This window comes from Tyto alba, unplaced genomic scaffold (assembly GCF_018691265.1).
Source record: "Tyto alba isolate M040663 unplaced genomic scaffold, T.alba_DEE_v4.0 Super-Scaffold_16, whole genome shotgun sequence".
Taxonomy (NCBI): Eukaryota; Metazoa; Chordata; class Aves; order Strigiformes; family Tytonidae; genus Tyto; species Tyto alba.
Window position 1 is genome coordinate 14,407,479 of NW_024881278.1, and position 17,440 is coordinate 14,424,918.

Consider the following 17,440-nt stretch of genomic DNA (forward strand, 5'->3'; position numbering starts at 1 on the left):
TTATGAAATTATATCTTGAAATGTCTCTCAGTCACTGCAGATAACTGTGACTTCTCCTTCTTTGTGGGATGGAGTAGGGGAAGGCACATAGCGCCAAATGCTGCTCTCCACTGAGCAGGCATTCTTGAAAAGTGAAACAAGGATTTGACAGAGCACAGCAGTTGTGGATTAATAAAATGGCAGGGAGCAGGATAGTGGGTAAGCATGCAGGCCTTTCAGTGATACACAGTTTGAATACACCAAGACTTAAGGAGTTGAAGATGAAGAGGCAGGAGCAGGACTGTCAACTGGAGGAGACGCTGGCTTCTTGGCAGCTGGGAAGCTCATTTCTTTTAAACATAAAAGTCAACAGATGACTGACATTTTGATCAGTGTAACATCAGTTTGAACCTTGCAATGCCCTGATGGTTTTGTTTTTAGAGCAGATCACTGTTCTGAAACATCACCACTGCTTCACCCATGAGACTGGAGGTAGGATGCAAATCTTTGAAGACAAGTGGTCTCCCTGCCTCTCTCTGAACAGTTATATTTCCATCATCATCATAATCTTCATCCTCAGATGCCTGCTGCTCATTGAGGTCAATCATGCCAATCAGGGGCGAAGGACAAAGACACAGGAGGATGATGATGGTTTGCAATGCTGGGTGTCAAATGGCTGTTGAAGGAACACTAAAATAAAGGGTAGAGAAGAAGTGGATGGCATAGTCTTGCTGTACTGCGTTTCTGGCCTGTTGGCTGGAAGCAATTAAACCCCATAAAGGATAGGATGTCCTTGTGGATGGCTGGGAATCAGGCTCATCTCAGTTCTGCCATTAATTAAACTAGGTCTCATTTTTTTCCAATTTACAAGATTTGAATGCTATTTCTCTCTTTATAGGTCTGTGGAGACAAGAGGCTTTGAATATTTCATGAAGCACTCACATTACTACTATTAATTTATTTCAGAGTTACCTATCTTAGTGAATGGCCTGCTCCACTTGTACCTGCACTCTTGCCCACTTTACCAGACCGGGAATTGTGAAATCTCTCTTGAAATCTCATGTATCATCTTCCTTTTTTGCTATAAAAAGCTCTGTTCAGATCTGTGTGCGTGTGCATTAATAGATAGTGTGAATCATGGAGGCACAAAAGGGTTTCCTCCAAAGCAAAGCACTGTAGTCCACACTAACATTAGAATTGAGAAATCACACAGTAGTTAGGAAATCCTTCGTCAGAGATTTTGTCTTTAGGATCCAGCATAAATTTTTTGTAGATAAGCTATAGGCCTCTAAATAATTTGTAAACCATTACAGATACCACTTCAGCAACACTGCGTAACAAAACCAGCCCCCAGCGCAGCTCCAAGCGTCGCCTGGGCTAAAACAAAACCCCGCCGAATAAAACCGGGCGACTACATCTCCCGCCCGCCACGCCGACATATTGGCGGCAGGCGCAAAGGGACCGCCGCTCAAGAAAAACGACAGCAGCTTCCCGTCGGTTATTTCACACCGGGCTCCCTTCCCTGAGGGACGCGCTTCAGGCCGCGGAAAAGGACGGCGGGGTAGCAGCCTCCCCACGCCGAACGCCCTCCGCCCACGGCGCTGGGAGGGAGGGAGGGAGGGCCCCACGGCCGCCGCCCCGCTTGCGCATGCGCAGCTCCCGCGCCTTGTTGCCGGGGCTCGTAACTTCGGGGCGGGCCGGTGCCTCGGCGTCGCGCCCCGTGTGGTGACGGGGCGAGGCGGGACGGGACGGGACGGGACGGGACAGGCCGCGGGCGCCCCGGTGCAGGTAAGGGAGGGCGGGAGCGGCGCTGCCGGCGGCCGCCCTGGTCGGCAGCGCTGTGCGGAACCGGGGCGGTGCGGGCGGGGTGAGCCCTGAGGGGCGGCGCAGGGCGGGGGGCTAGCCCCCTTCCCCCCAGCCTCCTCGCCCGGAGGCGAGCAGGGAGCCCCGGGGCCGGCTACCGGGCGGGTTACGAGCCCTGGGGGTTTGCCGGCGTGCCGCCTGGCCAAACCGGGCCGGTCAGCTCCGGTTTCACGCCCCTCCCGGGGCCGGGGTCGCGGTCGGGGTCCCCGCGGAAAAAAAAAAAAGGAGAGGGTTTCTCGTTGCTGGAGCCCGGAAAGGTCACGGAGTGCCGCTCGTTTAGTTGCTGCAGCGCAGCTCCCCGTGTCGTTCTCTTTATCGTCCCGACAGCTGGCGTATTTAAAAACAGTAGCTTGAAAAAATTGGAAACTCTTGACCGATAAGATCCAGCGTGTTACTTAAAATTTACCGTTCAGTCTTGGCGGTTGCTGTGATGAAGGTTTCCTAAGTAGGTTCAAAAATACTCTATCAGTACTAAATTTCAGTTCTTAGAAAGCAAGGGCAGTTTGTTTCATGGCACAAATTGCATGAGTATTATTATTTCCCCCCCTCCATGAAGAAACATGTCAGTTGGGACAACGTTTCTTCCTTTCTGTGTCACACAGTCCAGCATTTAGTAAATGCTGGTTTGGGAGGAGTATTCTCCATGCTGTTTTTCTACTGCTTACAGGGAGAACTTGTAGTTATTCATATTCTCATTTTGTTTTTATTTTGGTTTCAGCATCCAGACTAGTGCTGTCATCAGACACGTGCATTCTTATTACAGAGGCATGATATCAGAAAAATAATGTCCCTGAACCTATGATGAGGACCTGCAATATTTGCTTTCAAAGGATAGAGGATTTTAGGCTATGCTTTCTTTATGAAATGTGTTTTACATGAAGCATACTTTTGTCCCAAGTACTACATAGGAACCATTAAGTTAATAATATCAAAGGAAAAAAAAAATGAAGTGGAAAGCCCCAAAATAAGTGAACAATTGCATGCAATGAGAGAAAACCCCTTTGTATCAATAGCTAAATCTTGTGCGGTCTTGCATGCTAGTACATTATCTAAGCAGGTCAGTTGACTAAAATGAAGTAGATGTCAGTTCTCTTAGAAATATTCTTTGTTTTTTTCTTGTTTGTGATATACTGTAATTGCTGTGCTGTTCTTTCAGTTGAATTCTATCAAAAAAGGAAAATCACACTATCCTAAGAACAGAGAAAAGCATGTGTAATATTTGTGTAGTAGTTCTTTTCTGGAATTAGTGGCGAATTTGTTAATAATCTCAAGGTCTCGACATTTGAATACAAAGTTCACAAGCTGGTATGTTCACACATACTCATCAGTTAGGAACAAAATCTTCAGACTGCTATTGCTGGAATACCTAATGCCGTGTGTTACTCCTAGAATCAGAATCCAGGCTGGAATAAGTAGATTGATGTTACAGATTAGAAGACAGAGAAGTTTGTTTTGTGGGGGTCTTCTGTAGTCTTCCTCAGATGCCTGTAGAGGACATGGTTGGTTAGATGTCTGGAATTCTTGCTTGGACACTGCTAGTAACTCAGCCTGTCAGTTACTGCAAAATATTTACAGGTGAAGGGGAAAGCTTGTCAAATACAACTTCTATTCCACCAGGAAACTACTTCAGAAGCCTCCTGCAGATTTTATATTGATAATATTAGTACATCTCATGAATATCAGGCAGGCTTTTCACATGGTTGTTTCATTTTTTTTTTTTTTTTTTTAAGGGAAAGAGAAAATGAACCCTTTCTTTTTTCTGGGTTTTGGACATTCTCATCTAGTCTACTTCTGGAATAGAAGTTTGCCTTTCAACTCAACGAATGAGACATACTGCTACAGCACTGCCCGGGGCAGCACAGTGCTTCAAGGAGTAACTTTTGGTGGAATCCCAACTGTCCTGCTGCTTGATGTAACCTTCTTTTTTGTAAGTCCGGTTTCTATTTCTTGTATTGAAAATACTTCTGGCCTTCTCAAAAGTTGGATTGTTCAGATTTCTCTTATTTTTCAGGTTGGGGTTTGTTTCTGAGAATCTTCAGAATGAGAAATGTGCTAAGGCCATCCTGGGAACCTCAAAGCACTGTTCAAGTGTTGATAAAGGTTCACATACACGTGGGACGACAGGGTCACTGTATGTTGGATGCACAGATGTAGAGAGAGTACAGTATCATAGGGTCTGTATGTGAGGACATGGTGAGTTTTGCAGTGGTAGCTCAGATTTCTGTGTTTCGTCTTAACTGCAAGAACATTTTTTCTTTGCTCTGGGTTTTAAGTACTGGGTACGTTTTGAGCAAGGGAACACCATTACTAACTTGATTGTTACTCAAAATTAAATCCAATATGGAAAATTTATCATTTCACAAACTTTTTAAAAATACAGATTTCATGAAGCAGTCGAGGAAATAATGTACTGATCAGCTCAGTCCTGAGAAAAGGAAAAATAGCATTAGTTGCTGGTCTGGAGGCTCCAGGACAGACCTGAGACTCCAATAAAACTTACGTTTATTTCTATAAGCTTGGTCTAGGTGGTCTTAAGCCACCAGAAAGAGAGCTGTAGACCTGCAAATTGGCCTGATAAGTGAACTTTGTGGTAGTAAAATGAGACTAAAGGGATGACATAATCCCAGAGTTCTAGAAAGCTACTGTGGAGAAACTTAAAACTACCTGCATAAGGCCTGAGCTGGTAGTTTTGTAGGAATGAAGGGGATGCTCCCAAGAGTTAGAAAGTGGCATGCTTTGCTATTGATTTGGTGTATGCAGCATGCTACGATAAATTGATTTGCTGAGGATGTACAGTATTTACTGCTCTGTGTGACTGATGCCACAGCATTTCATAAGATTTAGTTGGACTGTTTGGGAGCACTTTTTTTCTTTTTTTTTTTTTTTTAAAGCTGTGGTTGAATTTTAGCATATTGAGTCTCTGTCTGAGTTCCTTGCTGTTGAACTCTCCTCTCAAACAACATTATATAGAGAGTTCGGTGCAGTGTGGAAGGCTCCCATCTTCAAGTACCGAGTACTGCAATTTATTTCACAACTCCTGTATTCCTATTTTCATGCACATTTACTGCAGATCCTTTAGTAACTGTCAGTTGATGGACTTCTGAATATTATATCTAAGCTGGTTTCCTAAGGAAGCAAGGTTTATATATTGCACTGTCTTCCCATTTTTGTCTGGCAGTTCCTCCTAATAACCATGTAAACGTTAGCCAATTTCAACCAAAGTTGTCAAGGAGTCTAGAGAACTTTCCTGCTTGCATGAAGTTTAATGGCCAGATGAAGGAAGATTTCAATTAATATTCCCTGTTGGGAGGAAAGCCCTTATAATAAGGTTATATTAATTGTGAAATGTGGAAATGAGCTTTGTAATCTTGACACATAGATAATCTTGACATGTTTACTGGCTGGCCAGTTGGTATTTGCATAGATCCAAGTAAGTTACATCACTAACACCACTTTCTAGCCAAACAGGTACAGGATGTCGGAAGGGCTAGGAGGTGAGGGTGTATGCTACATATGCATAGAAAACAGGCCTTGTTACTTCTGCTTTGTTGCTTCATACAGAGCAACTTGTTTCTTAAAAAAAAAAAAAAAAAAAAAAAAGAAACAAGCGAAAAAAGCCCCAAACCACTATGTATTTCATAGATGCATTTTTTTCTTAGCCTCTTTCAAAAAGTGAAAATACAGAGGGGAGGTAAAAAATGTATTGCAGAGATAAAGTATAAGTTTCTGGGTTTTATGAATTATTAAAATATATTATTTTTTCTGGGGATAAAAATTATTCTCATACTTGAGAAAATAGTTGAACCCCTTACAGCCTGCTTACATCACTGTTTAAAAACAATTAAAAAAAATTGCAAGTCATAGTTCTGGTCATTAAGTAATGAATAACAGTAAAGGTGTATTTATGAAAGTTTTTACTTTCTCTGAAGTACTACTTGCCGCTACTTCTGTCACAAGCCTTCCAACATTTGCAGTTCAGAAGCCTTTTTGCTTGCAGTTCTCGTCCTTTATAAATCAGAACAGGAAGGCAGGTGTTCTGGTCCTGTGGTCTCAGGCAGGTTGGTTTGTACAGCACAGCCACCACTGGGTTGGTTAACTTATGACAGTTGGTTTAGGAGCTGGGACAGCATTTTTTGACAGTTCCTATACACCTAAGAGTAATTATGAAGTTGAAAAACAAATATTCAAAGATTTTTGGTTTTATTTTCTAGATTTTAATATTACTGTTTTCCATTATAAGAAAGAGATTCTGGGACTACGGTCGTGTTGCTCTGGTGTCAGAAGCTGAAAGGTAACAAAGATATGCAATCAGAACTGATTTGTTGAAACTACTTGGGGAATGTAGAAGTTGGTACAGTAAATAGGGCTTAAATTAAGTGCATTTGTATAAATTAGATATGTTTGTAATCACATGTGCATATTTGTTAAAAATGTCCTCACGCTGCTTTGTGTGAAGTACATCCCACTCAGAGTTACACTTTGTGGTTTCAGTAATGAAGTTGTGTGTTTGGCACTGTCATGAATTTCATTCTGCAGTTGTGGGTTAAGGAAATGGAGCAAAGAAAATGGGCTGCTTGTCTGCTAACACGTCACATACCTACACGTTGATGTTTACAGTGTGTTTCTGTGATAGAAGGGTATTAACTATTTTGTTTATCTTGGCTTAAGCCCAGGATCTTCCCAGAGCTCCCTGTGCAGCCTGTGCCATAATATTTCTGAAGGGTTTAAAAATCAAAAAGAAATGTATCATTGTAGATTTCTGAAATTCTTCACTGATACTTAGTAATACTGCAAATGAGCTTTGATTTTTTTTTTTTTATTTTTTTTTTTTTTTTTTTTTTTTTTTTATTTCTATAGGATGATGTCTTGGGATGTTTAAAAGCTATCTGTCTCTTCATGAAGTGGGTAAACTTTAACAGTGAGCCTCTTCTTGGTGTTAGTGGTGTAACTAAGTTGTGGTAAATTCACAACTAACCAACAGGAAAGGACTCAAGATGTGGTTTTAAGTGTAATCCATGTGCAATTGTGAAAAGTAGATGATGAAAAAAAAAAAAGGGGCAATAACTGAGACTGCCTTAATTCAGGTAACTCAGGCAGCAAGAATGAAGATGCTCTGGTGTAGACTTCCATGTGGGCTGCAGAGGCCTGCAAGGGACAAACAGGCCCTTGAGCAGTCAGACACCTCGGAGCCCATGTTATTGTCCCTGCTGGGCTGTGACCTGAGCTAGCTGGGTCAAAAATATTATAGATACACCTATGAATACACTCCATTTTAACATGTGTTGTCCTGTAATTATTGGCAAATCACCATTGCAACATTTCTTTTTAGCAACAAACTGAAAACAGGTACTCTGCTATTTTTTGAGGGCTGCAGAGTCTCTAAATGTCTCTAGCCTTGCTACAGGACTCTGTAAGGAGGTGGCCCTGCAGGTAAGGGATTTAATTGTGCGGAGAAATTCTCAGTAGTGGCTGTAAAATGAATGAAGAAAGGTGGAGGGAAAAGAGGTGGTGTCTTGTAATGAGGAATTTCTGAACAGTAAGCTAGCTTGCAAATCTGATCCTTGCTAGGCTTACAAACCTGTGTTGCATTCTCTTATGTTACTGTCGTCTTAATATCCCAATCAAACATTGTCTTTCTAGTTCTGTTATACGTTCTCACATCAGGTGCTCACATGTCCTCCTTCTTTGACATGAGACGTAGCACAAGTTTCTGTAATTAAGCATAGGCTACAAGGTGAAAACCACAGCTTTCATAAGCAAAAAAGTAATTTTGTACTACTTCCCTTAGTTACTTCAGAGTTGTTAAAGGTGAAATCTGTGGAATTCCATCATCTGTTATTCAAGATACTTAAAAACATCATTTAATGTGTTTTAGTGAATCAAGATACAACCGATTGTCAACATCTTCATCAGTACCTGAAGATCTTGAATATGATAGGGTAAGTATTCTAGAGTTTTGATATGCTTGTTGTGTTAGTTTGGTTGGTGCTTTTTTTTTTATTTGTTTGGGTTTTTATGTGAACTATTTAATGGAATTTGTTGAAATTTGCCAGTCCACCTAGCCCAATGAACCAGTCATTAAACTGGAAGACCAGCTATATGCAAAAATTAGTAATGCATTGTGTATTGTGTTTTTATAGAACCATATGTAATTTCTCCATTTCCGGACATGCTATTGCCATATCACAAACCAGTATCTTGTGTCGTTAAGTGACTAGTTTTTTTGTTTGGTTTTTTTTTTTTTTTTTTTTTTTGTTTTTATTGAGTTTTAAAGGGGAGGCAGGGAAGAAAAAAGACTACTAAATATTTTCTTCTTAAATAACAGTTCAAAAAGTTACATTATGTCCACATTGCAAATAATACCTAGTTGATCTTTATAGATATTATCTTCCCCACAAATATGAGAAAACTAGATGCAAGTGCAAGGCTAGTAATAATACCACGTGCTCTTAACATTGAAACTGGTATGGAGTGGAAGATAATTTTTTGGCCAAACTTTTAATTGGTTCCATCCACGGTCTCTCTGGAGTCTTTGAATTCATCTCTAACACTTTGTGTTGCATCTTCAGGATGAACCATGCAAGAGCTGACCAGTGGTGGCAGCCTACACCTTAGCATTTTATATATATATCAACTTAATATCTAGTCTTGCAACTAAATAATTGTGTGAGCATCAAAAGCATACTGGTGTTTTGATTAGGATTGCTCTGCTATTTTTGTAGTTTTCTTTATCTTTTTTAAAACCCTAAAGCAACTTTATCATTGAAAATGTTGAATAAAAATGTGTCGCTTTAGATCAATACAATTCACTGGACAGAAAAGGCCTTTTGAGAGGCAAGATTGTTTTGAACCATACAGGAACATTCAGTGAGATGTGATCTCTACTGTACAGTTTCATAGGGGGATTTGTAAACCCGTAAGAAGCCTTTCTATTAGCGTAATCACAGCATTGTTTCTAACTACCGTTTAACTGATTAACTTCTAGAAGGCTCTCACGGAACTTATCCTTGAAATTTGAGAGTCTCTGGAAATGGTTTTGGACAATCACCTTTTCTGCTCTAAAACACTCTTCAAAAAAAAAATTCCTTAGAAGCCCCAATCTTGACTTCTGTTCACTGGAGATGGGATTTGGGCACACTTGTATACATTTAAGAAGCCCAAAAGACAAATGTGCAAGTAATTAACAAAACCCCTTAAATACCCTCTGAAGACAGACATATGAAGTACCTTATAAGAGGTATGTAGAGTATGAGGTATTTTTCTGTATGTTTCCAAATTATGATTTCAGAGCAACAAGCTGACAGCTTTTTAGCTATGAGATTGCCTTAACAGAAACACTTCTTAATTGTACAGATTAGAGACTATATTTTTTTGTATGTTAGATCCTAAAAACTTCCTTTTTTATTTAAAGGGGTTTTGTTCTTGGATGACAGCTGCTTTTCGGATGCAGTAAGTATATGAAACAGAAGTAGTGAGCTGTGGTTTGTTCTGCTCTTTTTTTAATTAAAGAAGGGGGTTTGCATTCAAAAATGTGTGGTTTTGTTTTGTTTTTCCCTTGAGTAGATAGAATTTAATATGAACAGTCATACAGGTGCCTCTGGTGGGGTGGAAGAAGAATGTGAAAACAAGGTCAGCTTATGGGAGTACCTTAGGATGCAGCTGTTCTGCTGTCAGCCCAGGGACTGCCTGATCTTGGGACAGTGTGTGAACCTAAGTGAATCTATGACATTTATATAGATTCTGAGATAATAATTAAGCTCTAGGCTTTTACCCTTCAAAGAGTACTGTGTGGGTGTTCCCCTGTTTGAAGCCAGTAGGGCCTGGGGCAGGAAACAGAGTTTCCCTGCAACGATTTCTGTGGAGAACTGGGGTTTTAGTTGGGTCTGGAATTGACCCACTAGGAAAAGCCCATCCCACTGTTTCCCAGAAACTGAGCATTAGACAGGTGATACTCGTTCTTTGTATCTCTTGGGGCTTAGTAAATCATGATGCTTAAAAATCAATTTCTAGCTTGGATACCTTGAAACAGAAAAGGGGTGAGGATTGAGCCTGTCTTGCTCTGGTTTTGCTAGTTCAGTTGCTTCCTTTTCCAAGAGCTCCTATTTTAATGATCTGTCCTGCTGACAATGGATAGATGATGAGAGTTCATTCCAAAGCCTATTAATATTTTCTGTTAATTTGATGTCATAAGAGTAAGGTGATTCTGTTTTAATTTTCCTCATGGGGAGCCTTTATGGAGATGAGTGAACACTGTCACAGTGTGATCTTAAATTTTGAGAGCTAGACTTAAGACCTCATGGCTGTCATAAAGCAGGAGGTCACTGCAAATGACTTTGTCCTCTTTTAGGCTGATAAAAAAAGAACCTGGATTTATATTTATTTCTCAGATTACTTGTTTCCATCTTAAATTTCCTTTATGTTAATTTTTGTATGGTGATACTGCACAAGAAAAAGACACTTTTGGAAATTAAATTTATGCATGAAGGATACAACCATGATGAAAACCGATGGAGGTTGATGGATATGTCACTGGGTAGACTGAGAAATTGGTGTATGTTCAAAAACCACCCCGCAAAACCCCAAAGATACTAAGTAGACTGACCATGTGCTTTTCTGTCTATGATGCAGTGATGATGAGATTCATGAGAGATGTGGTGAAGATGCCATACATTACCTCGCCTTCCAGCGTCACATCATCTGTTTGTTGATTGCTGTCAGCATTTTGTCTGTGTGTGTCATATTACCTGTCAACCTATCGGGTGATTTACTTGGTAAGATGTTTTGTTTTTCATTCTGAGAAGAATTTTTGGTTTATATCATTGTAAAGACTTTTAGGATTTCTTTTGTTTTGGTAAACTTTGTAGGTTTTTTGTTTTGTTTTGTTTCTCCCCTCAGTCTGATGTATGTGTCATTCTGTGTGAAATTTGTGTGACAGTAGAGGGTTCTTTAAAAGTCTGGCAAAAACTGCTGTCAGAAGCAAGATGGCAAACCACATGTGGACATAGGCGACTAGACCTAGAAGGTTCAAGGCAGGATTACCTTTACCACTGCCCTCTCAACTGGTGTTCATCTAGGCACTCTTTATGATTTTTACTGGTGATGATTGCCGGTGGAAACTGTCTTCACAGCTGAGGAATCTTTTTCTAGTGTCCAGTTTGAATCTCTTTTGCTGCAATTTAAGATCATTATTTTTTGACCTGTCACTGGGGAGAAAAGATGATTCTTTTCCTCTTTGCAATATCTTTTTAGCTGCTTGAGGATTATCAATTCATCTGTGCTTTTTCCTCTTTTTGATAAATCAGACCAGTTAATTCAGTCATTAATGAGAAATGGTTTCTGTTTCACTGATCATAAAATCATCACCTATCCTTTGAACTTTTTGTTTAATCTGGCTAGACTGTCTCAAATTGTTCCTTTCTGCCTTGGTTTGCGGCTCAAAACTAGACAGATCTTCTTGCTGAGACTGAGCTGACCAGACAAAGAATTATTTCATGTTTCTTGCAGTCTAGTTCTGATTATGCCTGCTGGTCTTCCTCTTTCCATTATTAACTCACACTCAACAAATGCAGTAAGTGTGTCCTCTAGTCTGCCATTCATGTTGCTAATGAGAATGCTGGTAGACAGAACTCTGTTAAACCCTGTTTAAATATTCTTCCATTTTTTTGATAATGAGCCCTTATAAGCCCATTTTATACCTGGCTTTGTATCAGTCTTGTCAAGATCATGTTTACAGAGTTGTTCATAGTTGATCATCTTGGTGAATAGTGATACAAAAAAGTAATAATTCACTTGGTTTTCCCAGGAGCTAGCAGGCTGAATACTTGCTTGTGTTTTGTTTTGTTTGTTCTTGTACCACAACGATTGCATCTTATTTCATGTGCTGATCTTACTGATCTTTGTCCCTGTAATTTATTCTCTTCTATAGTCCTCAATAATGTGGCCTAGTTTTTGTTTTCAGTTTACTCCTGTGTTTTAAAGAACCTTGTGACTTAGTCCTGGTCTGTAATGGGATATGTTGTACCTGTGCCTTTAGTATTGTTTCTTTGTGGAACTGCCATTTCCAACTTCCCTTTTATGAGCTCTTTCTTAGCAATTCTCTGTTTATATTAATATATCTGCTTGCTTAAAGACTTTATTGCTGTTTTTCTTTCCTCATTTGCATTTCTTTTTTTTTTTTTTTTTCCGGTTCTTTCAAAGGACCCTTTATCACTTCACAGTTGCTTCTCCTTCCTTGCTTTCCATCTCTGTTGTTATCCAGTGTTCCTAGCTTTACAGAACCGAATCCAATTCAACTGGTGCCCTAGTTGCTGTCTTCACTTCCTTTGTAAAGTAGAGAGAGATGCTGGTGCCTTCAAAGAATTTATAGAATGTAGTTCCCGCTTTTGGTCTATTTACTACCTATATATTTATACCAAAATGGATTTTGCAATACACATCAATTTGTGTGCACTCTTCTTCTCTAACTACACTTTGATAAAAGTTGTATTATCTTGGATACCAATAGATGCTCTCTGTTAATTCAAATGGCAGAGTATTGTTGGCCTTCTAGAGCAGAATACAGCTTCTGTTTTCCTGCATTAATTTTTGTGATTCTAGAAAATACAGCTGAAAAACAGATATGAATTTTTAGTGTCTCTCCCCTTTTTCCTCCCCTTCCATATGTTGATTTTGTGCATTTACAGTTCTTGCTGTTGTGATGTTGTGATTTGCAAGGTGGTTTAACAGTCTATGCTAGAAGATTGTTTAGCTTTCCAGATACACTTAGCTGCCTTTACTTTGTGAACATGCACTCAATTCTCACTCATTTGAATTATAATTTTTTAAAATACTTGACAGTCTTGAGAAACAATGTCATGTAAACTTTCTCATTTTTGACCTTAGTAAAGTTATCAGTACTGTTTTGTCAACACTGAATTAATGCAGTTTAAAAAACTGAGATAAGAGATCAGTGAAGATTTCATAAAAATGTGAAGGAAACATGTTCATATCCCTAAACAATGATGTTAATGGACTTGAAGGGAGATTGGAGGGAGAAAGGGAACTGCTGCAAAGATCTAATATTCAGATTTTTAAAATAATCTGTTATTCTCTTGATGGGTTGAATGTGGTATAATCCTGGGGGGTTTTCCCCAACTTTAAAATGCAATGCAGTGTAAACCAGCATTAATTACAATTCTGGTTCTTTTTCACAATAAACAAGCTCAGCATTAAAAAATAGTATATCAAAAATAGAATGAAAACTGACTTTCTGACAGCTTGCACATGAATGTTGCACCAGTTAATTATGCTACTTGGTTTTGTTCTTCTTAGATAAAGATCCCTATAGTTTTGGAAGAACAACTATAGTAAACTTACAAACTGGGTAAGTAAATCTTGCAGAGTACTTTTATGCTTATGTCTGTTTCCTGCCGTAGTCTCTAAACACATGAATTGATACTTGCAACGTGGCTCATGGAGTAGGAATTACTTATTCACGTTTCATCAACTGAAACTGGGATATGCTCTGCTTCAGGCTATGCAGTTACAGTGCTGTTAAGAAATCTGGAGACTTGGCTTCTACTTTCTCAGCTCTTACTTCTTTCACCACATGTTTCTCTTGGCTAATGACTGCACATCTACTGATATTATTTTCTGAAATTTCCGCATTAAAAGAAACTATACTTCAGAAGGAAAATAAAGCTAACAGCTTTACTAGAATGTGTAACTCAGATGATTTAAATTGTCTTACATCAGATTTATGTGTGTGCGTATCTCTCCCATCCAAGTTCACAACTGAAATTACTTCTGTGTGTTTTAAAAAAAGTCTGTAAAATAGTCAAGATACAAAGCTGTACACTTTATTGTTTTATTAATTGACCAATCCACATCCATCCATGCTACTATGTCCAGTAGAGTTTCTGACAATGCACTTTTTTTTTTTTAAACCATATTATGAATGCTAGTAACTAGTGGGAATGTTTTGTTTGCTTGGATTTTCTATCTGTAAAATAGGTTCCTGTATTTTAGGTTAATTGTAATTATTAATGCTCTTTGCAAAACTGAAGAGCTGTTCACAGAATAGAACTTCTGTAAGCTTAGAGGAAGGAGCTATCGGAGAAGCAGAATTTACCCCCTGTGTTAGACTGTTTTCAATTTGAGTAAGTATTGTGTTCAAGGAGAGTTCAGTTATGCACTCATCACAGTAAATAATAAGGCCAATAAAAAGTGTTTTGACAAATAGCACGGTGTGTGCTATTGGTGCTCTAAATACGAAGGTGCAAGCCAAATGCTGCATAAAGATGTTCATGTTATAGAGTACCTGTTTTCTTTGTAGGTCTGTTACCCATAGAATTTTATAAGCAAGTAACCCTAATGCCTGTCCAATGCACCTGCATAGGCATGACTGACTACCACTAACTACCTTTTTTGTTGTTTTCTGTTCAATGAGAGATTCTGATCTGCTTAGCATTTTCATGGCTACTTGTATCAGTTGGACAATTAATGCTTCCTGTTTCTCATATTTGTAACATTTTGTCTGATAGGAATGATCTTCTTTGGCTACACACAGTTTTTGCTGTTGTTTACCTGATTCTGACTGTTGTCTTCATGAGACATCATATGAAGTATGTCACATACAAGGAAGAAAACACAGTAAGTTTCTGTATTGAAGTGAAGAGACCTGAACTGTACAGCATGTTTGCAAGCAGATAATGCTAAAAAAGCAAATTGCTAAGATGCCTCCTGCTTGCTAGAATGTGACATAAGTGTGAAGGAATTCATTGAAAGGAAAACTCCACTGAGTGAATTGTGAAAATGGACAGAGAGAAAGGGATTGGGGGGAGGGATTTGTGAAATTTTGGTTAACTATTACCAATCTAGAAGGTGAATGTGGTGCTGTCTTGAATAGGTTCAGCTCCAATCAAAATCAAAATTTCCTACCTTTTTTTTCCCCTCTAGAACTCAGCTACTTGTGCTGTGTCACTGCCTTCCTCGTATTCTTGTTTTCTCTTTTGTGATGCAGTTTCATAAAATTGGAGTTGCATTTTCTCTTGCAGGTTAAGTGCACATTGTTTATAACTGGTCTTCCAAAAAGTGCAAAAGAAGAGACAATACAAGGCCATTTCACGTAAGTTCCATGCTTGAGTAGTATCATTAGGAAGAGAAGATTTAAAATTATCCTAGCAGTTTTGCCTGCCAAGTAGAAATGTTTTTTTACTTTTGTGCTGTTTAATACTCATAGTATCCGTCTTCTAAAAGCATCTTATTCCTTAGACAGAATTGAGAAAAGACTATGTTTCAATAAAGTTAGATGATCTTAAAATTTAGAATCTAAGAAAGTGGCTGGGTATTCACACTTTCTATTCTTGCTCCTACATAGTGTTTACTTGGGAATAATGCTGCACATCTCATATTAAAGTAACTTTCAACAACTGTCTCTGGAAGTCTCTATTACCTCATTCAGAAATGTAATGAGTGATTGAGATGTCAGTTAGACAACAGTGATGCTCTTTGAAACAGTTTCTTCGTTGTACTTTCTGTTCTTATTGTTCTTATGTACTGCTTCCTTTTCAGTGCTGCCTACCCAACCTGTGCTGTGCTGGAGGTCCAGCTGTGTTATGATGTAGCCAAACTGATTAATCTCTTCAAAAAAAGGTACTTGCTTTTGTAATCTACTTGAGTTTAGGATAATTTTATGAATGCTTTGCCAGTCCATGGTCAACATATACCAGTAGTACCAAGCTTGTGCATACTAGAAAGGAATTCTGCTCTTAAAGTTCTGGGCTGGACTTGAGTTAGATTCAGCTGTTTTAATGTGAGTTGTGGGGCTCAGCCCACTTCTTGTAGGTGTGATATGTTGTGTGTTGCCTAAGATAAGCCTTGACTTGCTGATTATTTATTTATTTATGTATGTATGTATGTAATTATTCTCAGGCAGTGCAAAATAGAAAACCCAACTATTGAATTAATAACTCTGGGACCCTGCTTCTTTGGCTGAAGGTGCTGGTCACAGGAGAAAAAAGTGTTATCTTCTGAGCTATACCTGGGTTTTTTTCCTGGAACCTCACTAAAAGTGTAGGCTGTATAATGCAATTACAGACTTGAAAATAAATTATGCTGAGTAGCCAAAATAAGGTATATGGATGTCTTTGGTGATTGATTAATTTGTTATCAGTTCCTGACATAACTTTTTATCTTGGGGATTATATTCTTAAACTTGATGTTGATACTGTGCTCTTGCAAAGTGTTATGGATGTATTTTTCCTGTCCAGAAAACAGGCAGAAAAAAGCCTGACTTACTATGAACACCTGCATCAGAAGTATGGCAAACGGGTCCAAATCAACCCTAAACCATGTGGTCAGTTCTGCTGTTGTGAAATGAGAGGATGTGAAAGGGTAAGAGACTGTGTTCATGTTTAGTTATGGCTAGGTAGATTGTTGGGTAGATAATTGTTTTTGTGTGACACCTTGTTAAGCTTCAGAAAATCCTTTATTCAGTTACTGCAGATAGCTCATCCTTCATGATCTTGCACTATACAGAAAAGGAATTCCCCAAAACTTTTGAAATGTAATCTTAGTGCAAAAATCAAAGTACAAGAAAAACTTACTGTTTGTTTGTCTTTGCATTGTGACGTGATTTGTAATTTGTGGAAATAGTATGAGGAAGCGAGACTATGGTTTGTGTAAGCTGTTTTAATGAAGATATTAGCCATCTGGTACTTGGATGTAAGAGTCATCAATTTCCCGACAGGAGGATGCTGTAGATTATTATACCAAAGTTAGAAATGAGCTGATGGAAGAATATTCAAAAGAGGAACAAGCTGTTCATAATAACCCACTGGGAATGGCTTTTGTAACATTTCAAGAGAAATCCATGGCAACCTAGTAAGTTTTGTCTGCTGTCTTGCTTGTTCTCTTTTGACTATAATAGTACAACTGATCTGTTTGTGTTGCTTATTTGCTTATGTTGGTTCTTCCTTTCTTCTTCTTCACCATGCTGTGGATTTCGTCTGCTTTGCTTTCCAGTAAGTTTTCCTGTAAGTGTGCATTTAGCCTCTATGCTTTGAGTGAAGAAAATATCGAATGGCTCTGGACACTTATTGGGATGAGGAGCCTTTCTCTTCTGTGTGGGATCCAGTCCATCAGTGTAGGTTAATAGTAGGCTAGACTAATTGGCTCTTGAAGGTGAGTTGCTGATTTCTCCATTTTCTACTGTGCAAATGGTCCAATTACCAAACTATCACAGTGGGTGCAAATTACACTGCTAGTTAGTCATCTCAACAAAGCAGAGCCAGTGACTGACCTGGCCATACATGATAGGTACACATTATGTATCTTTCTTGCTTGTTATTATAGATACATGTGTAGGCCTAATATCAGCAGTTGCTCAGGGCTTTTTACTCAGTCATTTGTAGAGAAAATGCATGTAGCCTCTCATTTTCTGTAGGCACTTTGTGAACATCTTTTACTAACATGGAGTGGGTAAAGGGAAGAAGAATAATATTTGTATTACAAAAATAACACATCATGCTTTTTTAATTCTTCATAGCCTCTCTGATTTAAATTGTCTGCATTTTTCTGACCTTCAAGTCATGTTAGAGAGCTACTCTTTCAGGCTTTT

General features: G+C 38.9%; 1 protein-coding gene across 7 annotated transcripts in view; it reads left to right on the plus strand.

The window, feature by feature from the left end:
- Positions 1–1,665: 1,665 nt before the first annotated feature.
- TMEM63A (transmembrane protein 63A) overlaps positions 1,666–17,440 on the plus strand; it is a 33,079-nt gene continuing 17,304 nt past the window's right edge. For all 7 annotated transcript variants that reach the window (XR_006164991.1, XR_006164995.1, XR_006164994.1 and 4 more), the window contains exons 1-12: positions 1,666–1,767; positions 3,573–3,769; positions 6,054–6,133; positions 7,718–7,781; positions 9,254–9,291; positions 10,471–10,613; positions 13,153–13,204; positions 14,364–14,472; positions 14,877–14,947; positions 15,394–15,474; positions 16,092–16,215; positions 16,571–16,704. Coding sequence is in view for 1 of the 7 variants with exons in the window: in XM_042789257.1 (XP_042645191.1) it covers positions 3,584–3,769; positions 6,054–6,133; positions 7,718–7,781; positions 9,254–9,291; positions 10,471–10,613; positions 13,153–13,204; positions 14,364–14,472; positions 14,877–14,947; positions 15,394–15,474; positions 16,092–16,215; positions 16,571–16,704 (1,082 nt within the window). In the remaining 6 variants the exon portion in view is untranslated. The remainder of the gene's footprint in view (positions 1,768–3,572; positions 3,770–6,053; positions 6,134–7,717; positions 7,782–9,253; positions 9,292–10,470; positions 10,614–13,152; positions 13,205–14,363; positions 14,473–14,876; positions 14,948–15,393; positions 15,475–16,091; positions 16,216–16,570; positions 16,705–17,440) is intronic.